The sequence below is a fragment of the Podarcis muralis genome, chromosome 11 (assembly GCF_964188315.1).
Source record: "Podarcis muralis chromosome 11, rPodMur119.hap1.1, whole genome shotgun sequence".
Classification (NCBI taxonomy): domain Eukaryota; kingdom Metazoa; phylum Chordata; class Lepidosauria; order Squamata; family Lacertidae; genus Podarcis; species Podarcis muralis.
This window is the reverse complement of record NC_135665.1, coordinates 4,746,431-4,774,170: the sequence shown is the minus strand read 5'-3', so window position 1 is coordinate 4,774,170 and position 27,740 is coordinate 4,746,431. Positions and strand designations below refer to the sequence as shown.

The following is a 27,740-nucleotide window of genomic DNA, read 5'->3' as shown; positions in this document are numbered from 1 at the left end:
CATTCCAATTATAGGTCATAGGTTTTGGACAACAATTTGTTATTATTTTTTAGTATTGCACTTTTTTTTTTTTTTTACAACTTGAAATGTCTTTTATTGGATACCAAATGGACTCAATTCCCCCCCCCCCCATCTTGCAACTTGAAAATCGGGAGTGGGGTGGGAAAGGAACAAGAAAGAATACTCAAGTTGCATGTTTTGGGCCTATATTAAATGAAATGTATTTGTGTGTGTGTGGAAAAGGAATTTGATTCCACCGTGTTGTGTAAGCACTGGCTAAGCATATTTTAAGTTGCCAACTCACAGAAGGCAAAAGCACCCGAGAGCATCTAAGAAGCCAGAACAAGTTTGTTTTGTTTGTTCGTTTGGTGAGAGGGCTCTACGATGCCTACCCTCCACTGCGATCTAGAATCAGTTTCCACCATTAGTATATCAGATTAAAACAAGAACTACAGAGAAAGCCAAGATCGCGTGCAGCACACACTGAATACACAACAGGCACTGTAGTTGCTGGGCGTTGCCCAGGTCAGCACACAGGTGTCAAAGTGCATCTTATTCAGAGCTCAAATTCTCCCATCAGGCTTTGCTCAAGCTGGCATCCTACGCAAGGGTTTTCAGGAAACTGCCAGGTGTCGGGCGACGTTTCAGCAGCTCCCGTCATCAAGGGCTCGGCCAAGGTGAACAAAACAGATTTTTCTTTGAGCTGCTCTGCTAAGCATTAAGCTGTTGGGTGCATTCTTCCAGCCGTCCTTACGCCAAGGCGGCTTTGATGGCCATGATTATCTTCTTCAGCTTGGCACTATCATCTACAAAGCCATCTCCATTCTTTTTGGAATGCACAAGCTTCCCAGCCACCGTGACTTCAAACCATCCTGTGGATTCACGAGTCCCTTCGCCAGTCATTTCCAGCTTGCCCGGAAACTCCTTTTCGAGTTCCTTCTTGAGCTGCTGATACTTGGGACTGTATCCTCAGGCCCCACAATACACCACCTTGATTTTGACATGCATGGCGACGGCTGGACCCTGCGGCTCTAACCAGCAGCAGGAAGTAGCAGTTCTCACGCGCAGTTCAGGCCTCCAACATTCTACTTCCTTTAGTATTGCTTTTTGTAATTTAAATTCTTCTCTCCTGAACCCTATTTTTTAATCTGAATTAAATACATTATTTAATTGATGATATTGAAGCCAAACAGTGAGGTGATGTCTTACCTCCTCAAATGTTTTGAGCTTTAATTGTCCCTTATCGTCTTTTAATAATTGACTATAGTTTGCCCAGTTACTTTCCATATTTAGTTTTTTAACTGTGAATGCCTCTAGCGGGGACAGCCACCATGCGTTTTTGGTTCTAGTTGTTATGTACTGAAGTTCTCACCCTGGGCCAGCAGGGGGATACTGTAGATAGTTATGCAAGTAAGGGATCGAAAGTGACTTTCAGTGATTGGATAGTTTTAGAAAGTTGTTACAGTAACGTTGTACTGGAGCTCTATATAAGTAGGCTGACTGAACCCTTCAGTTCAGTTCAGTTCTGGCCTGTGAATAAACAAGAGCTGTTTGGAGAATCGCTGTGTCATCTGATATGTTCCCCCACAATTTAACACTAGTAATTGTTGATATCTTGTCCACACCTTATATAGAGCATTCTTTACTATGTGATTAGTAAATCCTTTGTGAACTTTCACCTTGTTGTAGCCAAGGTAGGCAAGCCACCCGCTTTTCTGGAATACTTTTGACTATAATAATATTACTTGATAATTAGTTTCCTTGCCCAGCTGCCACACATAAACGTCTTCCCCATACCTACTCATCCTTTCCTTACCAGGTCTATCTTTGCCTGTCTTGTACTGAATTCTAAAAGACTGAATTCTAAAACGCACAAAAACACACACACAACCGTGAAGACTAAAATTAAATTTAAAATAATTTAATTACTAGAAGCATTTTTTGATCTTGGTACTTTTAAGCTGCCCGAAGACCATATATTTCTGTTTTTCAAATTGTGTTCAAGTGTTTATTCTAAATGTAGTTGATAATTCTATTGTTCATTTTAGTTGTTATGGATGATGAAAAATCTTAATATATTAGTGATGCAGGAGGGAAGGGAATAAAATAAAATTTGTCTGACCTCATGTTTCCAATATACAGTAGTACCTTGGTTGTTGAACGGAATCTGTTTTGGAAGTTGCTTCGACTTCCGCAAACATTCAACAATCAAGATGCGGCTTCCGATTGGCTGCAGGAGCTTCCTGCACTCAATCAGAAGCCACAGAAACCGCGTCAAACGTTTGGCTTCCAAAGAACGTTCACAAACTTTGCAACGTTCAGGATCCAAAACGTTCAAGTCACAAGCTGTTCGGCATCCAAGGTACGACTATACATCTAATACAATGCAATACAAATCACAATAAGGAAACAATATAATTTAGTGTATTTAGGAGTGAAATCCTATGCAGGTCTATGAATAAGTTTCATAGTCCCTTGTCCCCAAGAATCCCAGATAGGACAAGAAGAACCCTATTTCGGAGCCCAAAATGGCAGTGTTTCTCTTAAGAGACGAGAATACATTGTAAGATTCTGTCCCTGTTTTCACTTATTTGTATGGAAAACTCAAGGTAGCATTGCTTCAGCTAAATAACTGCTGAATATAAACCACAGCAGTTTTCCCCTCAGTCTTTGCTGCGTGGTCAAAGTTGTGCATCCGAATGATCTCATCTTTAATGTAGAAGAATCCGCAGACATAGAATCTGCAGTGTTGAAAATGACCAGAAATGATGGATTGGAGCATGTCCTCCCACACCCTAATTAGATTTTCTAGGCAATGTGTTGTAGTCAAATGATGTACCTATTTTAACTTACAATTATATAACATCAGCTTGCATCATTGTTGTGACAAATGTGGTAAAAACTGTATAATTTTATAAAGCCATTTAAACTACCTGATTAAAAAAGCCTATCTCAGTGTGGTGCAAATTTTTAGCGGCTTTCCTATTCAAAGTTTTATACACACATAGATTTACAGTTGTTTCTGGTACAGAACAGAGTAGCAAAGGAAGCTGTAATCTTCAACAGGAAAAGATCTACCGTATTTTTCGTCCCATAGGATGCTCCGTCCCATAGGACGCACCTAGTTTTTTGGGGGGGAAATAAAGGGGAAAAAAATAAAGGCTGCTATCCGCAGCGTGTGGAGCCCTGCGGGGAACTCCTGCAGGGCTCCCCACGCTGCGGATGTCTGCTTGGCGTGAGGGGCGCTCTGCTTCAGGGTGCTCCTTGCGCCGGGCAGCAGGCTGCTATCCGCAGCCTAGACAGCCCTGCGGGAACTCCCGCAGGGCTGCCTAGGCTGCGGGTGTCTTCCTGAAGCCTGGAGAGCGAAAGCCTGCATTCGCCCCATAGGACGCACCCAGATTTCCCCTTCATTTTTGGAGGGGAAAAAGTGCATCCTATAGGGCAAAAAATACGGTAAGTACAATGGTATCTCCGGTTATGAACTTAATTCGTTCCGGAGGTCCGTTTGTAACCTGGAACCGTTCTTAACACTAATGGCGTCTCCTGCTGCCGCCGCACTGCTGGCACGCAACTTCCTCTCGCATCCCAGGGCCAAGTTCACAGCAAGGAGCATCTACTTCCGGGTTAGCAGAGCTCGTAACCCGAAGCATTGGTAAGGGGGACGGTATGTAACATGAGGTATCACTGTACACGTGCCCAGTGACACTCTTCAATTTTCTCCTCTGAAAGACTGCCCCTCTTCCCAGTTCTTCTGTACTGCCAATCATTTTAGAAACGCTTATGGGGTAGAAATCCCGCCCCCCATGCTAAAGTTGTTTATGTATGTAACAACAGCAGCTGGGATTCTATATGCACAGAAATGGAAGAAGTTCCAACGAAAGAGCAGTGGTTAAGTTAGATAATGGGCTATGCAGAACTGGCAAAACGTAAAGCAAAATTAAGATAATCTAATGATGAGTGTTGTATGGAAGAATAGATGCCTTTTTCGGACTATTTAAAGAAAGATTATAGTATGATGAACTTGCTAGCAGGACTTGAGCTATGAGCATCAGAAGTAATTAGATCATAATACCGTGGTTATTATGTGATAGATAGAAAATAGGGTGCAGCAAAAGCAGAGAAACAACTCCATGGAAAAAGGGGTGGGAATTTGACAAAAATAAGAGGAAGGAGAAAGCTGTTTTGACTGTATTTGTTAAACATGTTGAAAATTAAAACATAATGAGAAAATAAAATTGTTTTTGACTAGTGCCTAAAAACAGATAGTGATGGCACCAACGTGCCTCCCTAGTTGAATCATTCCACAAATGGGGAGCGACCGCTGGGAAGACCTGTTCTCATGTGACCACCCCACCCCTCTCGGAGAACAGAGAAGGGCCTTAATATGCTTTAAAAAAGAACAGGGATCCACTCGCCTCTTCAGGATACCACTGACTTGCACTTCCTACAAGGGTTCCAAAAAAAAGTATTACTTAGGCGCAGGTGAACAGGAAAGAAAGAAAAGAAAGGAACCAGCCTATACTGAAGAAATCTAGTTTCTGCAGTGATCCAAGGGCTTGAAACATCTTGGGAAAGCTTAACACAGAGCAGCCTCTGGGTACATTATAATGAGCTGTCACAATATCATTTTCCCACCGGACTTGACTTTACCCCTTTTGTTAGAGCTGGTTTCCCCACTTGTTAAGTTTTCTAGTCCTTCAGGAGGCTGCTCTATGTTAAGCTTTACTTAACTTTACTTTCATAAACATAAACAATCACATGCTTATTCCAACATGGGTATGTTCCCATTTGAATTGTTGATTGAAGTCTTCTTAGACTTATAAACAAAACTGTGTTGAGACTTGCACCAGAGTTTTACCTCACTCAGGCCTTACAATTTTGAAAGGTTTTTATTTTCACCTCAGCAGTGTTTTCTTTGTTCCTTACAGAGAGCTCCTGGACAGGTTTCTCCCTATTAACGTTTAGGGATCTTTCTCTGTCTGTTTCACTTCTGACAGATCACGCTGACACAACACTGTCCTCAGCACTATCCTGAAAACATCCTCTCTTAGCAGCCATTGTCCCTCACACACACGCACAGAGAGAGCAGAAAACAGTTAAAAAATAACAGTTACTGGAATAACAGTCACAACAGAATGAAATACCTCTCTCTATGATTCAGTCAGCCAAAAACATAAGAGCAACTGCCGGGGGGGGACGGGGACCCATGTTAAAAGTACCCAGTAATTTAGCATAAGTAAACATCCGCATTTCAGGAAATTATATCATTATCCTTAACAGATACTTGCATTAGAGATGGCTACAGCTTTGGTGGATCAGTTTGACAGGCATGTTATGCTATGATTGAGAACTACCTATCATCACATCTGCTATTGAGAGGTCTTTGGTAGAAATCACTGGTGCTTCCTTTGATGGGCGGACACCACATGAATGGCACTTCCTCCCTCTGATTCCTTGTATTGATGCTGTGCTCATTGCTCAGGTCAAAGCCAAAAGAGACGCACAGCCCCTGTACATTTGCAGAGTTCCAGCTGAACTTAACTTAGTAACATTTACCGTATTTTTCCCTCTATAAGACGCACCAGACCACAAGACGCACCAAGAAAAAAAATTTCTGAATCTCAGAAGCCAGAACAGCAAGAGGGATCGCTGCGCAGTGAAAGCAACAATCCCTCTTGCTGTTCTGGCTTCTGGGATAGCTGCACAGCCTGCATTCGCTCCATAAGACGCACACTCATTTCCCCTTACGGTTTAGGAGAGAAAAAGTGAGTCTTATAGAGCCAAAAATACAGAAAATGCACATGGAAGACGGCTAGCTAAAGCCATTGTTGCTAACTATCTACATTCACAGAACCCATTTTATATCAGCTTGTCTGTGAGGAAATCTTTTGTGTCAGTTGTGGAATCCTAGCACATTCGGGAGGATTCTTGAGGTATGGGCCAGGACAAGGATGGCAAACTGATGGGCTTGTACAGTAGATGCTAATGGACTACATCTTGCCTTGTCTGTGACCATTGGCAGTGCTAGCTGGGGTTGATGGAAGTTGTAGTCCAGTAGCATCTGGTTCCCCATGTGTTTCTCTTAGCCCATTCTGTTCACCCAGGGACTAACCAGGCCAGTTTGGCCTCACCCTTGCTTTTATGACTTGGAAGTGCATTCATGAACATAGCCTGTTCTTCCCTGCATGTGGCAGATGAAGTTTGGTTGGGATGGGTAAGCTGTACTACATTATCTTGGAGGGAGGCTTACAAGGAACCCTGGAAAACTGCTTAGGTGGTGGCTTGCCCTTGCATTTTGCCTGTGTAGTGCTCTAAGGCAACTTTTATTCTGATAGCGCCGCATAACTAATAATATGCATGCTACAAAACCTGTAATAAGATCTTTAATCCTTTGTGAATGCTGAAATTTATGTTTGGGTGTAGCACTAAAGGAGACTTACTCAAAAGTCATGACCTTCAACTTTGAGACAAGAAATCTCATTGACTGTTGTGGTTAAGAACTGACACTCTTCGTTTGCATAATTTATACTTGCAGTAATGCTCTCTAATGTTTTTCCTGGAAATTCTCATTAGACTTAGAATAATTCAGGCACCTTTGAAAGCTGTGCGGCACTCTCTCTCTCCCTCTCCCCCCCTCCCCCTCCCTCTCCTTCTCCCTCTCCTCTTCCCTCCCTACACACACACACATACACACACACACGTTTCTGGAAGGCTATTTCAGTCACTGGCTTTTTATATTTTGATAGATACATTCAGTTAACTATTTAACCAAGAAAAAATGAAGCACGTGTGCGCACACACATTTTTACAAATCTTAATATATGTCTAGTACAGGCCATATTTTACAAGTTAATTATAGTTGTAATTCATCTTATAAAAATAATATTAACGGGCTGCTAAGGCAATTCTGCTAGGTTGCCATAGAGATAGAGCTGAGGTGCATTACCAAGGTAATATGTGTATAACAAGCAATTGGCCACAACACTTTCTGATGCATCTACAGAATCCCAGTATAGCATGGATTTGCAGTGTAGTTTAGGAGATAGGGATGTTGGTCACAGTTATCAGACAGATAAAAATTTCATGGAGAGTCTAGATAATATTACATTACAGTCCTTTGGATGAGGTGGGAAATAAATGTAAATTTCAAAGAGGAGATTCAAAGGCTGCCTGACAATAAGAAATTGCCAACACACTCAAGAAGACTCAAGACAAGAAAGATGGGCAGCAAGTTATATTTATTAAAATTCAACAACTATAGAATCTGGCAATCATAATAATTCAATCAAAAGTAGCCAAAACCAAAATGAGATCTGGGTGGTGAGGTACATTTATGGGAAGATTCCAACTTTCCCACCTCCTGATCCAGCTGCCAGCTGCACACTGTGATCCTGCATAAAGGTCTAATGATATTCTTCCCCCTCACTGCATAGTCCTTGGGTATATGAACCTGACATGCACACCGTGACCCCGTTGGTCATCATTCACCCCAGTGCGCCAGACAGGCCCAAGCACCACTCTGTCAGATATTTCCTAAAATCCACTCACCCACCCGGACCAAATGCCAGTTAGCCAGATTCAAACAAAACGCCACTCCAGTCACACAGACAACACCCAACAGTGTGAATTAGGCAAAAAAGATGTGACATGGGCCAATTAGTGTCACCCAGAAAATTCCTACTCGGTCACTGCAATGAAAGCGACTAGCAGAGCCCACACTGCAAAAGGGGCAGGAGGTGGGAGCCTCAGTGAAAAGAGGGGAGAGTATGGGGTGGAGGGGGCTTAAATAGGCTGATCTCCACTTCTCCCCCATAGCGCAAGTCACCCCACATGGTTGCCCACATTACCACTGTGGGAGAGTCCATCTCTTCTTGCATACGGGGAAGAAACAGAATTTGGTGGGCAGTTAACATATTTTTTTTACATTCTTGACAGAATTCACTTTGTCTGGGCAGCCTTATAGCATAGCTGGATAGCTCACTTGTTCTGAGATAATTCAATTGATTAACAACCAGTTCAACAGCAGAGAGACAAAAGATAGTGGTGTCTTCTAGTGTTTTTCCCAGAAATAATTGTGTGAGCTTTCCTGACTTGAATGACTTTCAACAGTCACAAATATGTTATTGATCAGTTTAAGACAACAGGTGAATATATACACATACAGAATACATACGTACCTTGCTACTTTCCTAACAGAAGTTTTGATAATACTTAGGTAAGGTGAGACTCTCACATTGCCATGTGACTGCCCTTGTTCTGATGAGAAGTTATCATAGATTCATATATTCTAAAACCCACTTTTAAGAATTAAGCAAGTTTGTACAATCTGTGAAACCAAATATTCCAAACCAGATTTATGCATATCAAGTGCACCTTCATACAAGACTAATAGGGGATTTTTTTCAGCATGCTGAAAATCAGCTAGTATTCCAAAATAATGTACTTAAAAACATTATCTTTCACAGTAAAAAAAAAGATTTTTTTTAAAAGTTCTGGAATGGATCTTTAATATTTTCATTTGTGTGGCCTGTGCTCAATCATCTTCCAGGTTTCTGTGTGTGCACGCTCATAACTCCTGCATTTACTGGCTGGAGGAACATGCAAGTTTGTAATCAAAGCCACAAAATTTGAGCACAGCACCCACCATTCATGTGCAAAGGAAAACCCAGCAATCTTTAAAAGAGTCACATGTGACCAAAGGTTCAGACCACACAATCACAACTACAAACTCACTCTTAAAAATGTCATGTCAAATGGCAACTCTATGTTGGGAATAAAGATGATAAAAGCAAGAAGTCCTTTAAAAAGTAGCCTCCTATGAGGAAAAATCACACATGCAGCACCCTTAGATATTTCTTCATAAAGAAAAAATCAGTCAGAGTACCCTCATGTTTGAAAACAAAGCTTTTTATAGAACAAGAATTCTGTTCTAGAGTGGGTGGGTAGGAGGAGCTATTTGGTTATGGATTCACTAACCCATCTGACCAGTGGAAAAACTGCTTTGGTTCTTGGTTTTCATCTTCTACTGTCCCCCCCCCGCCCCACTTGGTACGAGTGAAAAATGCAAGCTGTTATTTTTCAGTGTGCCAGATTATGTGGTGGGTTCTACACCTGACCTTTCATGGGAGACTCACCAATCTGAGAAATACAGTGGTACCTCTGGTTACGTACTTAATTCGTTCCGGAGGTCCATTCTTAATCTGAAACTATTCTTGACCTGAAGCACCACTTTAGCTAATGGGGCCTCCTGCTGCCGCCGCACCACTGCTGCCCGATTTCTGTTCTCATCCTGAAGCAAAGTTCTTAACCCGAGGTACTATTTCTGGGTTAGCAAAGTCTGTAACCTGAAGTGTATGTAACCTGAAGCGCCTGTAACCCGAGGTACCACTGTATGTACCTGGGATTGTGCTCTGCTGTAGAAATGAAACATGAATGTAACCCGCAAAGCAAGTCAGATACTGTTATTTCTTCCTCGTTGTGCAGTAGCCCCTCATTAGGCCTTGCTAACCTGTCTTTGATCTTGTATGAAAACTTCTGATTAGTCAAGACAGGTTGATGTGAAATGCAGGAAAGGAATGTGAACCTGTGAACGTAGTGAGCCACATCAAGAGTTTCTGAAGTGGAGGGCCTGCTTCCCAGGGGTTGCAATGCAAAAAGGCAAGGGGCATAGAGACTGGCAGCATCTAAGGGGCTTAAGCCACACTGTCTTCTTGGGCAGGCAGTTTACCTTTTTTAATGTAGGAATATAGTGAAAATGCCACACCTATATACTCTCACCCTCTACCCTGAGTAATTTAGTGTGTCCTTTTTGTTTTGTAAATTATGATCGTTTCTTTTGGGGGGAATTTAATAGTTGAAGTATCCTATTCTTTTCATCAGTTTCTTCTGAAAGGATTTCATTTTGTCTGGATCTGCGGGGGTGGGGGGAGTAATTATTGGTGCTTTTAAATTCAGTTCTTTGTTTTTAAGATCATTTTCAAAGGAAGATGGCTGAATATTGTTTCTTAATACACTGCTACTTATGCACCTATTAAAACGTAGTAGATCAAACCTTTGTGCAATAAGGGAGAAGAGTGATTGCAACACAAGATTATCTCCCTCTCCATAGATTGCAGTCAAGTACTCTGTCCAAATTCTGATTTAATGCCCTGGAAGGCTAATCCTGCTATGCCTGTTTCACATGGAGTATCTTTTGTTCAAATACCCCTCCACATGGTGAGAGCTGGTATTTTCTATGACAGGCTAATTCCATTTTTCAATTACCTTCCCTGAGATTTTGAACATTCTTGGAATTGTGGTGATTTTCAGCCACAACTGATTAAAACTAACAAAGCCATAATACACAAAATTGGTAGCTCTTGGTGTCAAAATGTTTGTTTCTTCTACAGTTATTCAAGAATTAATTACATTCCAGTACACTTGGTTACAACTTTACCACATGCACTCAAAATTTTCTTTGTCCTTTAAATTCATACTGTGTCTTTCTTCAGAAGGACTGGAGTATCACTATATTTCATTGCTGTTGTTTCTTTCCTGTCTATAGTTATCTTAATGATATGGACCGTATAGCAGATTCTGGCTATCTACCTACCCAACAAGATGTCCTTAGAGTCCGAGTTCCAACTACAGGAATCATTGAATACCCATTTGACTTGCAAAGTGTCATTTTCAGGTAGAGAAAAAGGCTTTAAAAATTGTTATTACTTGATACATTAATTTGGGGGGGGGTTAGCATGTATAATAAACTGTGAGAAAATATTAATTTTGAGGAATTTCTTTCCTTTCCTTTTTTAAAAATGGTAGCAACAATTTCCATTTGGATACACATTCAGGGAAACTATTGTCAAACTGCAATCTTCACCACCTCTTATTTTACATTGTTCAAGAATGTGGGGTAGAGAAGAGATTTACTTGCATTAACGTATGTACAACATACATACAATTTAATTTACAATTTAAATATAAGTTTCAAACAAGCACCCATTTTTTAAAATGAAAAGTAGTGCCTCTGCACCTGCAAATTTATATAAATATATTGCATCCACTAACCAGTTGCTGGTATAAAATCCTCACTACAAATTCTGCCTCATCTTTAGTTTTTTAAAAGCAAACTTTAAAAATAATAACTTGTTAGTGAACAGAATTCTCCACATTTTATGCGTTTTACAACCTTATTATGCTGACATTAGCTGTGCATGTTTAAAAGATTTCAGAATGTTATCATAATCTGTTTTAAAGGAGCAGACTGTTTACCATATCAAGCGGAAAGTTTCATTTTTAATCTTTTAGCTATAATGTGTTTATAACAACTTGTACAGAAACTTTTTTACGTGAACTAAGAGTAATGAATAGGTCTCCTGCTCAGTGTTGTCTGGGGCACCAGCGCCTCTCAGCAGAAGCTGAAATCCGGATTTGGGTGCATTAGCCATTCTAAACAATTTTGTTCAATTTCTTCTTAAATGTCTTTAGGAATTATAGTCTAGCTAACAAAAGTTATTTGTCAGATCTGTGCAGTATTTCCCATCAGCTCTATTCCATTATTCATTTTTCTGCTATAGATCCCCCCATATAATTATATAATGTGTTTGAATGCTAGCTTTCTCTTGAAAAAAAGAGTATTTCATACTAAGCATACTATTTTGTTACAGATTAATGTAAAATATAGGCTGCATTCTCACACAATAGTAAACTGAGCTTTCATATTGCAAGAACAGACCTATGATTGTTTACTAAAATAAGACATCTTCAAATTGTGGTTTATTAAACCAGTTTGTTCCAAACAAACCATAACCAAGATTAACCACAGTTTAGGGTTTGGATGTTATCCTAAACTTTAGTTAATCAAAAATGACGAGAAAGTTCACTCTCCTGCATCTGCACGAGAATGGTAGGAGGGGAATGCACAAGCTTCAGACTCACACAGGGTCGTCCTTGTTCAAATAAAACAAATGCAACGGTGAAGTAGACAGATCACGTGCTGGCTTTTGTTCCACACACACTTCCAAGATTTATACGTTCACATTAGTTGTCAGAATCTTTTATATCCCAGTTTTACTTCTAAAGGACATCTCATGCGGATGCAAAGCAGGTGTCAATATTTGATGCAACATTTCTGTAAGCCAGATATTTTCCATAACTTTATTCAAGGTGTACTTTGAGGCATTAATGATCAGAATTCTTAAGGCTGCACCTTTACTCAATTTATTATGGAATAATCTCACTGAACTTCTATTTAGGTATGTTTGGTTATTACTGAGCTGCTACAGACTGGCCGACTCCTCAAGCTGGTCTTCCTCTTGTAGTTTTCTCATGATATAGAACACACACCTGTTTTCCATTTAAATGTGGATGGAATGCCAGTGTATAGTTGGCTGGCTCTAATGCCTTTCTAATTGATTGCAATAATGTAAATAATACCATGCTTTATATATCTTACCTTTTGACCCATGTATTTTGCTGTTATTACAGAATGGTGGATGTGGGGGGGCAGCGATCAGAGCGAAGAAAATGGATACACTGCTTTGAAAATGTCACCTCTATCATGTTTCTAGTAGCCCTTAGTGAATATGATCAAGTCCTTGTGGAATCAGACAATGAGGTAAGCAATTTTAAAAATGCACCATTACTTGAGAAGTAATTTAAGGCTCCCATATGAATTTGCCCATGTGCTGACATTTTTCCATGGCATTCTGAGGCTATTCAGATAGTTGCGAGCAGGGCCTTTTCTGTGGTATCACCCCTGTTGTGGAAGACGCTGCTCAAAGAAGTTTGTCAAGATGGTTCTTCCATGGTCTTTTGCAAGTTGGCTGAGACATTTTAATGCATTGGGCTTTTGAGGAGTTGTTGAGTCTCTTTTGTTTTTGTCTGACGTTTTATGAAATCCCTGTTCACAATTCCCTCAGTCAAGGAAGAGGATGGATCCCTATCTTATCCTTTGCATAGCTCTGTTCAAATAAATGTCTATTCATTTCATGTAATTGATACTTTTATAGCAGCATACTATAACAAGCTTTGCTCAGGTTACTCTTGTTTATCAAACTGTCAAGAGGAGTAACACGGAAGTACAAGATGAAAATAATAATATTTTATGTATATCACATCATTTCAGATTAGGGCAATTTCACCCATGTGTGTTCATCACATAGTGCACACTTTCAACGCTTCTGCCTCTCCCTTCCCTGACTACTCCTTCTGTGGGCGGAAATACTATAGCCCTAGGGGTGCTGGGCCTTGTAATCCTAGTCACCTTCTCAGCCAATAGTTGCCAGCCGAAGTTTTGAGGTCCTCCTTGTGGTTTCATCAAGAACTGTGACTTGTGGCACAGTGACGCAAAACAGAGCCTTCTTGGTGGAAGTGCTCCAATTGTGGAGCTCCTTTGCTGGGAAAGTGTATTAGTCCTCTATGTTGACAACCTTTTCACCATTGGCTAAAGACACATCTGTTTATCTGGGCTTTGGGGACAAAATTTGATTTGGAACCCAAATTTTTTAGTATCACTTCCTGCTGGACTGTGTTTTGGGGGCTTTAGGTAATGTAGTTTTACATGTATTGATTACTGTTTTCTGATGGTTGTATTTTACTACATAGGCTCCTGCTTTGGGGGCGCAGCGTTGAGGAGCTAGAGAGGAAAATTAGGTCATTTGTCTCCACTAGCAGGGCCACATTCCTGGAGTAGAGCTACAGTGAGGGAAACTTCCTGACAGCAGGAAGAAATCTGTATCCAGATCACAATGTCTTTTGAACTTCTGCAATGAACCATCCCATTTAGCTGGGTGTTTGCTTTTTCTACCATGGAGTTTTTCTTTCGGCATGATTGAATCACATTTAAATGCAAATGTGCATAGAGATAATCTAGCCTGGAAAGCACTTACCAAGGAAGTCATTATGTGTAAGGGAACTTGTTAATTTATGATATGATTTTAAACACATTAGTCATGCTTCAAGTTTGAGGCATGTACAGTCACACCTTGGGTTACAGATGCTTCAGGTTGTGCGTTTTCGGGAACAGGTTACTTCAGGGTTTCGGTGCATGCGCAGAAGCACTAAGTTGCGCTATGCGCAGAAGTGCTGAATCGTGACCCACGCATGTGCAGGCTGCGAGTTGCGAACGTGCCTCCCGCACGGATCACGTTTGCAACCCAAGCGTCCACCGTATAACACAACAAAGGTTGGGGGGTTTTATTTTAAAAAATCATTTCCTCCTCCTCCTCCTCCTCCTCCTCCTCCTCCTCCTCCTCCTCCTTCTTCTTTATTGAATTTATATACCGCCCTATACTCAAAGGTCTCGGCAGTTTTTTCATATTTGTTTAAGGCTGGGTGGACTTTATTTTCATGTACTCATGACTCAGTTTTGAGTCAAGAGCCTTTATGAAAATCTCAACAGAAAAGGAAAATTGAGGACACTTTATCCTTTATCACCACTAAGAGAAGCATATGATATAGTATAACCCTACTCTGCATTTGTTTGATCTTTTAATCTCATAATTAAATTATTAGATTAAACAATATGTGGTTGCTCTGCTGTGTTCCTTCTTCAATACTTTATTTTAAATAATTTATAAGAAGAGGACCTCTTAATTATATTGCCTTATCCATCCCCCTCTCAATTTTCTCTACTTTTTTTCTATTATTAAGAAATAATTGAATAATTGCTTTCTGAATTGCATTTGTTGGTTTCTTGAAGTGTAAGTAGTTTCATTTCAATGTACTGATGATAGAATAACTAGTTTTCATCACTTGAAACTGCCAGTCCTGGTATCACTCTGTATCTGGTATAGTGTGACAGAATGGGTTTTTCTGTATTTTCCTATATACATAAAAATGTAATGCTGTTGTCATGCTGCAGTTTCTGTGGCTGCCAATAGGTGGCCATGCCAACTCCAGCATTATGACAGGGTGACAGGCAGCCCAAATGTTTAATAGAGTGGGGATAGGGCAGTTGGGCAAATTGCTCTATGAAGCGCCACTTCTGCTATACATGTCTGCAACAAAGTTCTGAAGTGCCTTCCCCCTCTTTTAAAAGTGGGTGGGAGTTACAAACAACCATAAAAATCTGGAAACAGAAACCTTTAGCTCATGTCTCTGAAATCTCTCTATTTAGTCCCCTGTATTTTCACCCACTTTCTCATTCTAAATAACAGTAGATATTAAGGGCTGGAGGAGTAGGGGACTTTATTGACTGAGATTTCTATATAAATGGGAAACTTATCAAAGAAATGGAATTGAATGAGAAATTGGAAAACATCCACATCCCTTGGTTTGCATGACAACAGATTAGTGCTTTTCTGCACAACAAAACTGTTGAAACCTCTGCCACATGTGATCTTTCCAATTTTGAAAATTTTATTCTCTTATTTCTTCACACTATTCAAAAAGTACAATTTAAAGTATTGTTAAAATTTTGCTCAGATATGAACCTGTTAACCAAATGAGTTTAAGAATTTCCTGGAACACAAACTTAAAATGTGACATAACTGAAGAGACTCGACTAGCAATGTGGGGGGAAATCTCCTTTTCATAATGGGATAGTTTTCCAGCAGGGCAATACCTAATAAGTTGAGAGTCCTTAGTGGCCAAAGAAAAAAGGATGATTTCATACCTGTTTTGTCTGGCTTTATTTCTTTTGTATGCTAGGAAGAACATGTGTTTGAGATTGTGAAAGCTGTTGCTTGTTGTGCTGGGCAAATGGACCAGTGGGCCTTTTTCTGTATAATACAACTTCAAATACATATATATGTTCATGCAAAGTAACAGCAATACAAGAATCTAACAACAACAATCTACTCTGGGTGGATTCCATCAAAATATAAAAAACACAATAAAACATCAAACATTAAAAGCTTACCTATACAGGGCTGCCATCAGATGTCTTCTAAAAGTCATACAGTTGTTAATCTGTTTGACATCTCATGGGAGAGTATTTCACAGGGTGAGTGCCTCTACCGAGTAGGCCTGGGTGATATACCAATATTTCACCCAGGACTGGTATGAGGAGCAGACCACAACGTCGGCTTCTCTCAGCGGTATATCTTGACTTCCTGCTAGCAGAGGGACTCAGGAGTGGCAGCAGTTTCACCAGTGATACACCATTGAGTGAAACTGCCACCCCACTCTGCCCTCATACGGCGCAGAGGGAGAAACAAGCTGCATCGCTGAGGCGCCAATACATCTTGTTCCTCCCTCTGCATCTTTAAACTGCTCAGCTCTGGGGTGCGCGGTTGCCACTCCCCTCAGCCGAGCAGTTAAAGCAGAGGTTCCCAAACTTGGGTCTCCAGCTGTTTTTGGACAACAGTTGCCATCATCCCTGACCCCTGGTCCTGCTAGCAAGGGATGATGGGAGTTGTAGTCCCCAAACAGCTGGAGACCCAAGTTTGGGAAACCCTGAGTTAAAGGATACCTCAGCCCAGCGCTGGCTCTCATAAGCCAGCGGCGAGGTTGGGGGTCTGTGAAACTGCTCAGCTGAGGGGAGCACACCAAGCAATTAAAGGAGCTCCCAGCCCAGGCTTGCACGTGAGCGGGAGGAGCACCAGGGCTGGCTCAGCTGGGGATCGGGAGCCCTCCCGTGCCCCAGTTGAGCCGTGCAAACAAGCTGCTTTGTCCCAGTCTGTGAGGCACTGGGGTGAAACTGCCTCAGCTCCCGCTGTGAGAGCACCTTGTGGGCTGAGGCCAATGCAGCTTGTTTTTTCAATATCACAGTATATCACCAGACCGTGATGTTTGGCTGATGATACACCACAGTGTTGCAAAGCTGGGATCACCCAGCCCTCCTACCAAGAAGGCTGTCTGCCTGATTCGCTGTAACTTCACTTTTCACATTGAGAGAACCTGTCAAAAGGCCCTTGGAACTAGACCTCAGTGTCCAGGCTGAATGATGAGGGTGGAGACGCTCCTTCAGGGCCTGGGTTGTTTAGGGCTTTAAAGGTCAGTACCAACACTTTGAATTCTGCTCGGAAACGTACTGGGAGCCAATGTTGATCCTTTAGGAGCAGTGTTATATGGTGCCAGTGGCCGCTCCCAGTCACCAGTCTAGTTGCTGCATTCTGGATTAGTTGTAGTTTCTGAGTCACCTTGAAAGGTAGACCCACATAGAGACCATTGAAGAAATCTAAGTGGGAGATAACCAGAGCATGCACCACTCTACTCTGGTGAGACAGTGTGCAAGCAGGTAGGGTCTCAGCTGGTGTACCCTGTGGAGCTGGTAGACAGCTTCACTGGACACAGAACTAACCTGTGCCTCCATGGACAGCTGTGAGTCTAAAATGAGCCCCAGGCTATGCACCTGGTCCTTTGGATCTCAAAGTTGTTAATAAAGGAAGACCTCCTGGCTCAAGACTGTGTTAGTACTTTGGGTTGCTTGTTGCCCATAACCTGATAATGCACTTCAAAATTTTCTTTGCTCTATGACTCTTGGTGAAATATTCAATTCTCTATTACCTTAGTTGTAAGGTCCACAAATCTTAATGGGACATACTTTTGTTCAATATAGATGTACAGTGAAAATGCTTAATGCCAAAGAATGAAAGTAGCAAGCGTTTACTGGCTTATGTTTGGCATACTGTGAACAATTGAATGATTCTTAGGTGACAGAATACCAGGTGTGTTCAGTTCATTAATTTCACTGGTACTTGGAATAGCTAAAATTACATCATTTTGTAGAATATTATTCCTCTCAATAGAGAAAAGCATAAAGGATTCAGACATTTTGCACTGAGTGATTTAAAGCTTATTCAAATCCAAAATTATCCTGATCAGAAAAGGCAAGATAACTGAAATATTGGAGTGTACTGAGAAGTGTATGCTACTATTGTGTGGTTTGCATGTTTGTGGGGGCAGAATTTGCGCGCGCGCAAATAAAATTTGCCATTTTCATTCATAAATTTCAGATTTCACATATTTATGCAAGGTACAAGGAGCAATTTACCTGTTTGAATAACTGAATTCATGTGAATGCCTACTGTACAAAGTAGTTTAATTCCTTTTATTTCCTCAAGGATTCAGTTTATCCTTTAGGATAATATAGGATACATACACACATGACAGATATTAGTTGTAACGAAATATTATAGCTAACGAGTAGTGTACTTTGGGTTTAAATGAGTTTGCTTACACCATTATCTTGTGATGAATGTGACAAGCTAAAGTTAAAACAGTAGTATGAAAATGTTGATGTGTGTCTGTCTAAATGGGTCCCAAACCAACCCAAATTCTTCTTTCAGTATTGAGTGAAGTTTTGGTATGCAACAGATACCAGATTAGCAGGTATCCACCTAGTGGATTACAAATAAGGGTGGCCAAAACAAAACAAAACAAATAAAAACAAATAAATAAATAAATCCTTCCAGTAGCACCTTAGAGACCAACTAAGTTAGTTATTGGTATGAGCTTTCGTGTGCGTGCACACTTCTTCAGATACACTGAAACAGAAGTCACCAGACCCTTATATATAGTGAGAGGGTGGGGAGGGGTATTACTCAGAAGGGTGGTGGGAATGGGTGATTGGCTGATAGGTGTGGTAAACCTGTTGACTTAACGACCGCCTTACAAAAAAGCAAGGAGTGAGTTGGCTAAAAATAAGGGTGGCGTTTAAATTATGCTACTTGAACACTAGATGGTGCTACAATCCTCTGGATTATAGTATAAATATCTGGATTGACCTCCATTCAGTTTAGTGTTGTATCAAAAGATTTATCAGTCTCTCATCAGTTAACGAAAAAAGAAAATGCATTCAGAAATTATCCAAGGGGACAAATAATTCTGTGATAGTCTCACGGCTTAAGTGCTGGGTGCTAATTGCACTTTCCTGGGTACTAGTTGCATTGAAACCTTAGGATGCAACAGATATGGTTGTGCTTTCTTTTCTTTCAAGGCACCCAGAAGCTATTTGTGAGTTTTCTTTGTTTCTTTCTTTCTACAAAATCCAGCTGTAATTTGCATGTGTAAAAACAGAGCTTTCATTCCACGCCACCCCAAGTACAACACTAGAAGCATTTCAGTTGTTTGATACTGGTGACGCACCTGAATGTGTGAATCTGGTGTGGTTTTTTATTGTTATTTTTTAGTAAAATCATTACTGATGGAGCTAATGAACAAAACCTCTGATTTAAATACGGCAAGCTAAATTTCATTCAGCGTAGATAAGCCCAACTTAAAACAGGCTGACTCTTTATTCAGTTGACTAAGCATCAGAATGATGACTGGGTGTTGACAGGTTTGGGTGCTCATTCCACATTTTTTGCATGATCATCAGCCAGCTGTTCATAATTTTTGCTGTGGATTTTCTGGATTTGCCTTGACATCCTCTTTATTGGTCGGCTCCCTGCCTGAGTCTGCTGCATTTCTTTTAGCTGTTGAAATTTTTAATTAGATACAAGAAATAAATCTGTTTCTACACCAAACATTTTTTCCACAGCTGCTTTCAGTGTTATCTTTTGAGCCCCCCTAGAAGTTGGTAAGATTCAGTGGCGTAGCATGGGGGGTGCAGGGGGGGCCGGCCGCACCGGGCGCAACATCTGGGGGTTAGGGTTAGGGGGCGCAAATCCACAGGTTAGGGGGCGCAAATCCACGGGTTAGGGGGCACAAATTACTTGCCTTGCCCCGGGTGCTGACAACCCACGCTACGCCACTGGTAAGATTTTAAGATCCCTCCTCACGTGAAGCCACCTGTCAGTATTCTGGGCTTCAGAAACCGTTTTTGTGTTACAACCACGCATACAGAAATTGATGGTTTCTGATACAAGATCACTTCTCAAGTTGCCAATGTTTCGAATCCAGTTTAGTTCTACAACATCTGAGTAAAAATGAAACAGTTTAAATACTATGATTTCCTTATGCATCACAATTACTTTATTTATCAAGGACCAGCATCCATACCTGGAATAATGAGTAGCAGTGATATCACTCTGTGTAACCAGCGTAACACTTGTGGGATTTATTTTTTTATAAATGTGAAATAAAGGACCTAGTTGAGATGAGCTCTAAGACTTTAGGTGACTGTTATTTGAATGCAACATTTACTCCACAATGCCATTCTAAAAGCCCTTGGGTGTAGATGTGGCAATATATAAGTAAATGGAAGAATAAGTATAATGTTTACTCTGATGAACAATTCAATGTTCTTTGGCATGCATAGTGTATATACAGTAGTTTATAGTCAAGATAATATTTCATTTACATCTTAAGACAGTTTCTTTATTTTCATTGTTCTGGTTGAATCAAAACAACTTATCTCACATCTGCTTAAGTTTGGCATCCCTAGAATTAATAGTCTCCACTGGCTAGTGTCAGGAATTATGCTTAAAATATTCAGGAGAAAAGCTCATACTTTCTCTACATAGAGGCAGATCATGCACCTCTGTTGTATTGAACATCTCTTTGGTTTGGGAACCTGCAGGATCCCAGCGAGGGCAGGGCAGAGAGAAATAAGAAATAAGAGCCAGGCTCAGCAAATTCACTGTATTGATAAAGTATATGCTGAGGCATCAATAACCTCACATACTTTACTCACATGGCATATTTTTGTAGTCATTAAATGTATGTACAGTGTGTGTTTATACTGTATTTTACATGTCATCTGTGGATTTTGTTTTGTCTTTTATGGTAATGTTTGCTTGAGATCTTGGGGTTAATGGGAGATCTGCTTTAAGCAGGAATGTTGACTCTTAAGTTATTTTCACAGCTTGTTGCTTGGCATAATTTACAAAAAGAAAAGCCTATCTACTTTCTAGCGGTGTTAGAAACTGAGATACAAAAACTAGGAGCTAAATGGAACTTTAAAGCTAGGATATGGGTGCAACAAAGGAATGTCTAGGCTTGCTTTTTTAATAACAAGAATACAAATCTGAAAGTGAATAAACTCAATGAACTGCGGCTAAAATATGTTCATTTTCACATGGTCCCCTAATATTCTTAAGAGGGTCCTTTCTCCAGTCTTCAGAGAGTAGCTGGAAGTGGGGAGGTTGGTGCTTGTGCTCCAAACCAAGGGAAGTGGGTTTCCGATCTGGTTTTGGAGGAAGAATGCTAAGCATAGCCGGCTGAGTGAGACATTATAGCAAACCATTGTTAGTGCTAAGCAAGAAAATGAAGTCCTGTGCAAGAAGAGAGGAAGAGGGAGCATGCAAGCCCCCAGCTCGTTTCTGATTGATTATTTATGAATTGATTGATTTATTAAGATATTTCTATACAGCTCTTCAAGAAAAACTGTCAAAGTCCAATTTCCAATTTACAACAAATCTCTCTCTCTCTCTCTCTCTCTCTCTCTCACACACACACACACACACACACACACACACACACACATTTTTAAAAAGCATCATAATCTTAACCCTTTGAAAGCCTGACAAAAAGTTTAGGCAAGATGCACTTAAGTAGGGGAGATCGTTCCACAGATACTGTGCTACCACCAAAAAGGCCCTTTCACTGCATTGAGTCCAATAATGTAATCAGAGCTACATTTCTTTGAGAATGTTACCTAATACAATATGTTCAATTTACAGATTATGCCCTTGGAACATTTATTATAGTTAACATGCATGTATGAATTGTGTTATTCTCTCATTTAATTCTTTATTTTCCCTCTCAGAATCGAATGGAGGAAAGCAAAGCATTGTTTAGGACAATTATCACATATCCCTGGTTTCAGAACTCTTCAGTCATTCTGTTCTTAAATAAGAAAGATCTTCTAGAAGAGAAAATAATGTACTCGCATCTAGTTGACTATTTCCCAGAGTATGATGGTAAGAGAGAACCCGGCTTCCTAAGACAAGTAGACTTCTTTTCATATACTTCCCTTCCACTCCTTCCATGCTTTCCTCTCTATTCCCAACCTATCCTTTCATCTTGTTCTTCTAAATTTTTCTCTCATGTAATAACTTATGCTGCTGAATTACATCAGTCTGCTAGGTTGATTGTCTTATTATAATAACTTTTCATGTATTCTATATATAACATCCAATCCTCTTTATTTTTTTTTAAAATCTGTGATTCTTATTCTATTAGTCATACCCGCTAGTTCCCAACAGTTTATGATGCCACTCCTCTTTTTTTGGAAACGCATCTGTTCTCCACTTTTGTGCAAATAAAATTTGTGCAGCCGTGGTCGCATACATCAGTAGACTCACTTTTTGGGGGGGGGGGGATTTCTGTCATTATTATACCTAGAAGATAAGCTTCTGGGTTTTTAGGAAAGGATCTTTTAAACATTTTTTTCAATTCATTGTGGATTAATTCCCAACAGTCTTAAATAACACTATAAGACCACCACATAGGGTAGAACGTTCCTACTGTCCATTTACATTTCCAACATTAATCACTTTCTAATTTGAACATCTGTTGGTGTTGTTTTTATTATAACAGGACCTCAGCGGGATGCACAAGCAGCAAGGGAGTTCATCCTGAAGATGTTTGTTGACCTGAATCCGGAGAGCGAAAAAATTATCTACTCCCACTTCACATGTGCCACAGACACGGAGAATATCCGCTTTGTCTTTGCTGCTGTCAAAGACACTATCCTACAGTTGAACCTGAAGGAGTACAACTTGGTCTAACTGTGCCTCTAAAGTCTCTACCACCCCTTATTCCCCCTTTGGGCAATGGAAGATATTCAAGAGGGACTGTATTATCTGTGAAAACAATCTGCATAATACTAATTTATTACTGGCCTGGACTCTGTGAATGTTCACAGGGTTTATAGTAAATATTATGATTTTATTTAAACTTTGCAGAGGAAAAACAAAAGATGCTGAACTACATTCACAGCACATTTCCTCATTTTTTTAGTCAAAACTTTGTGACTCGATGTGTGTTAAATTCTCAGTCGTGCACTCACAAAGGATAGGGACTTGGATGGTCTTTGTTTCTGAAGCAAAATCAAGTTGGTGTCTCTCCCCTCTTGTCTTAAGAGGTACAGTGGCCTTTTACCCAAGTTTCATTCTTTCATTTCCTCTATAGTGATATGGTCAGCAAAAATCTGTCTCTAGAATTTAAGCCATCAGTTGTTCTGATTTTTCAGCAACTTGTTTTTGGAAGGATCAAAAGTATTGATGTGCTTAACTTTCTTTTGTTTTTCATTTAATTTTTGGCAGAGATGTCAAATATATCTGCTTCTTGGTACTGTCTTTGCACTGAAGGCCCGGGAGTGTTGTTCAGTGGCAACATGAATTGTAGCAGTGTTACAGAATTTACCTTTAATTTTCTCATGGAAACTTGGCAAACTGTGCAGAACACAATAACAAACAACTAAGACACAAAAGCAAATAAGGAAATAGGATAGCTTTTTTAATTTCCATGTGCCATAACAAAATTTATCCTCCCCCCCCTTTTTTTTATTGCGTCCTAATCACAGATGCCAAACAGATGTCATGGACACTACAGTAACCTGGAAATTTTTGTTTTTTGTTTTAATTAATCAGACCTTCTCGATTTCTCTCACCATTTCAAGCCTATTCTTACTGTCTACCAAGTTTGACATTGCCAGATCTGGCTTTTAAAAAAATGGAAGTGTAAGTTACTGATTTTAAAGGTCAAGTTAACTGATTGGAAATATGTCTGTTCCAGATGACAGCCAAATGTTTAAGTAGCTAGAGTTCAGCTTCTCTGTTCCCTGTTTGTATTGGGAAGCATTCCTTTGTCAATGCCAAAAAACCACTGCAGTGTGAGTGAAAATGTTATTTGGTGCTACATACATATGGTCTGCTAATTCAAAGTCAGTTTTACTCTTGTCTAGGTGACATAGCATTCCACAGTATTTCTTTCTTCTTCTTCTTAACTGAAAAACACAGAATTGGAAGTACAACATCCTTGATGTGGTTGCTTAATTTTATTTGGGGATTTCTAAATAGGACCTGGCCTTAGAATTGTTATTATATGTGAAATAACTGAGGGAAATCATATTGGAAGGTGAAGGCTGCAGTCCTATGCACATTTCCCATTAGAGCAATTTATTCTGAGTGGACATGTATGGGATTGTAAGTATGCCTATTTTTAACAATATAAAGGGTGGAGAGATAAGACTGTGTATGCCTTGATGGGTATCTCTTTCACATCATGGATTGAAAGATAATTTTTAGGCTTTGTGTAAATAAGATTACTGTCAGATTGCAAAATTGTGTATGAAGGTTAGAAAGAGCATATGAGAAATTGACTAACTTTTTCTAAAACGCCATGTTGCAGCCCTTTAGTAGAAACTGTAGCTCAGCAGCAGCATTTGTGGCAGAGGGGCAGTGAGACTGGTGTATTAGTTTAGTACCAAAGTTTAACTATGGCTGCAATCTACCAAGCATTATTTTCAGTGGCACTGGTGCAGGATTCCCACTTACAATGAGCGTGAGTGTTAGTGCACCCGTGCTTGGTGGATACTTCTCTATGATTTCTAATGAGATGCCGTTCACACTTAACTTTTTCCATTAAAATTAATGAAAAGTTGAGCTGCTTTTGTTCCCTCATAATGAAACATCTTGTAATTTAAAAATGGTTGTAGGTATAGTGCAATTATGAATGCTATAATCATTGTACACACACACACACAAAACAAACATATATATATATATATGGCAGCATCCATATTGGCTTTGTAATCATTAATTTTTGGCAGATTGAATGTGCTGTATTGATATGTATCTATGTAATTGTAATGTATGTCTTATAGATAATTCACATTTTAAATAATGTTATTTTATTTACTTTTTTAAGAGAGAAGAATGTAATTTTTTGTCAGTTTATTTCTGACTAGGGTTTTTTATTTTTATTTACAAAAATAATTATTATAGTGCAGAGCGGTACTAGCATCGCGCTGTGTCAAATCATTTGCACAGCCTGAATAGAAGTGGACTGAAAACACTCACGCACACACAAAGTCATCGATGTTTCTATACAAGTTTTCAGAAGGTTTCACTCTTGAGGTAGCTTTCTTAGAAGAAAATGTGCTGCTGGGCTGCATTGATTCTAGTAAATGAAAAGAAGGTTAGTTTACCTCCCTGACTTTGCAAACTTTCTTCTTCTTCTTTTAACCACCAGGTTATGCTCTACAGTCACCATATAGTTGAGATCTATATGGTACCAATTTTGTGTGAGTTCAACACACTTCTGACTGTTCAGAAACTGTGTGACTGGCAAACTTGCTAATTTCTTGGCCTTGTCTTTTGTGCGTGTGGCGATGAGACAACTTGGTGTATATTGAACCCATTCACAAGTGTGGATCTCATAGATCTCCAAATGCAACAAAGGAAGGACTGTTTGGTTCCACTCTTGTGCTGCTTCACACATGCCAGTCTTCCTACATGAACATCTCTTCAGTGTAGGGACAAACATATATATACTACTAATATACTCCCATGTGTGGTGAGCACATGTGTGCCTATATCATTGTGTACATATGATGAGAAGTTGAGATACAGAAACGGTTGTATGTGGTGGGGGCCCTTATGAGATGGTTTTAACAGCCACCTCAATTCATTATGCAAATAAAATTATTGTGCATACATTACTACTCCCCTAAATATGCCGTATTCCAGAATTTAGTTTGTCAGACCCAACTGAGTAACATTTGAAAGGTTGTGCCTTTCTTTAAATATATAGCAAAATTACCACTGATACAGCTCTAAAAAGTATTCTGTGTTGCAGAACTATAAATGATAGGCATAGAATGTGAAAAGACACTAAAATGGGGTGGAATGGGAAGGAAATGATACTTAAGACTTTGCTAACAACATTATGAAATCTGTCCTAATTTTTATATAAAACAACGGATATAATACAGCAGGAACTGTTGCTTACGCAACTGCCATTCATTTTTATCAAGCTAAAGTATGTTCCCACACTATTATTTACCATTTATAATAGCATTTTATTTTCAGTTTGTACTGTGGTCTCAAAATATTTAAATAAAGTAGGATGTTTGTGGGAACTGAATCTCCAAATAACATTGAATTAGACAAAAAAGCTCAGTCAGACTGTGAAACTTGGCTGTGCAAGATTCTTTTTGGAGAAGATGAACAATCTGTGTCAGCCAGATGCAGAAGTGACACACGTTGGGCTAGCTGTGCTTATCTGTCTCATCTGAAGCCACCTTGAAGTAGTGACTTGCTATGTGACAAATCTATAGCAGATGTTGGATCTGAAGCAAGGTCTGCCAGATCTTTATGTGGTTGACCAGACACTTGGGGTCTTCACTGGGGGTTGTGGTGCATTAATTTTGGTGGCTTCTGCTCAGTCCTGGATTTCTCTTCCCACTAAATGCGAGAATGCATGACAACATTCCTTCTCTTTAACAGAATAAATTGACCGCTCCAATTTAATTTGATATGTTTTTCTTTAAATAAGCTACAGAAAGGAAAGAATGGAGGAGTCTAAAATATTATTTGGGGTGACAGTATTCTATTATTATTATGGGTCTGGTGGGGGGAGTTTTAAAACTTGTATAACAAGGAATCAAAGTTTACTTATGTCTCCTCATTGTATTACAAAGATGTTCCACTAGCATCTTCTAGGAAAAGTTAAGACTTGTGGCAAATGTTTAGAGCATTGGATCATCTTGTTGGTTGAAAGAAGGGGACTTTGGTGTGCTGAGGCAAGCTTCCCTTAAATTGCCATTACAACATTGCCATGTGCCAGTTCCTCACAGCCACTATTTTTCCTTTTGAAATGACACTGCTCTTCCCACGTGTAAGTTATACTGCTCAGATGTATTTTTCTTTCATAAACTGTTGGTTGTTTTCTGCTATGCCTTACAGGTTTTGAGCCCAGACATTAGTGCCTCTTAGCAGGGAGCTGGAAGAAAGCTAACAAAAGAAAAAAGACGTGTATATTTGCCAAAGCATTGTAACATGGCATATCCTAAATGGACCAAAAGGAAGCTGCTTGGAAGTGTGTGTCCTTGAGCTCATTAGGAGTGCTGTCCTCTAGCTATAAAGTTGTGCACAATCCCTTTTAGAGATCGTAGGAGCTGAGGAAGTGCAGCTCCCATTCAACTCAATGGGGCTTGTGCAGAAGAAATAGAATTGTGTCCTAGCACATAAAACTTATTAATATATGAGATGTTCATGGGTAGCTTAAAAACACCAACATGTAAAACTTGCTTTTCTCACAAGATGGCTGGCGCTCTCCAGATATATGAAGGATAAATACATGATCAAGGTCATTTCATTTTTTTTATTCTTCAAAACTACTTTGATTGCCAAGATTATGGGAATTGTTTGTTTGTTTGTTTTTAGTTATGCCATCACATTAGTATAGTTTTTTCCCCAACCCCAAGTTTGAAAGTGGAGCAGACTTTTTAAAAAAAAACAAAATGTGGGAATATCAGGTTGGAACTGACTGCATGATTTGCAAACAAAAATCACGTGGGGAGGGAAAGGGTTGCATATTAAGTGACTTCTAGGCTCTCCCAGCCTTTGGTTGTAAGATGCAAATTACTTTTGACTTAATGATTGACTTTTCCCATTGGTTTTGCATTTCTCACAAAAGCCTGAAATGATAGAAAATCAAATGTTAACACACATGAAAAAAAATAAAATGTACCCAAATAAATTATAATGATGTGTTGCTCTTCTTGAAATTTTTATAATATATATATATATATAGCTTTTCATGCCAACTACAACAGTATTTTTCCTTAACTAATGGTGTGCAGTCTTAGAAACTGAGATATGAAAGCTAGGAGCTAAATCACACCTTAAACCTAGGTTATGGGCACAACAATGGAATGTCTAGGCGCAGTTTTTTTATAACTAGAATGCTAAGCTGAAAAT

The 27,740-nt window shown here is 39.7% G+C and overlaps 2 protein-coding genes across 2 annotated transcripts in view; one reads left to right on the top strand and one right to left on the bottom strand.

Moving 5' to 3' along the window:
• The window catches only part of LOC114606268 (guanine nucleotide-binding protein G(q) subunit alpha), a 91,925-nt gene extending 64,400 nt beyond the window's left edge, over nucleotides 1-27,525 (top strand). The window contains exons 4-7 of the mRNA XM_077936003.1: nucleotides 10,544-10,672; nucleotides 12,469-12,598; nucleotides 21,578-21,731; nucleotides 22,351-27,525. Coding sequence (XP_077792129.1) covers nucleotides 10,544-10,672; nucleotides 12,469-12,598; nucleotides 21,578-21,731; nucleotides 22,351-22,541 — 604 coding nt within the window. The 3' untranslated portion in view covers nucleotides 22,542-27,525. The remainder of the gene's footprint in view (nucleotides 1-10,543; nucleotides 10,673-12,468; nucleotides 12,599-21,577; nucleotides 21,732-22,350) is intronic.
• On the bottom strand, nucleotides 234-1,086 carry LOC144329186 (selenoprotein W-like). Its single transcript, XM_077936004.1, has one exon. The coding sequence runs from the start codon at nucleotides 1,006-1,008 to the stop codon at nucleotides 751-753; it is 258 nt and encodes an 85-aa protein (XP_077792130.1). The 5' UTR covers nucleotides 1,009-1,086; the 3' UTR covers nucleotides 234-750.
• Nucleotides 27,526-27,740: the final 215 nt, after the last annotated feature.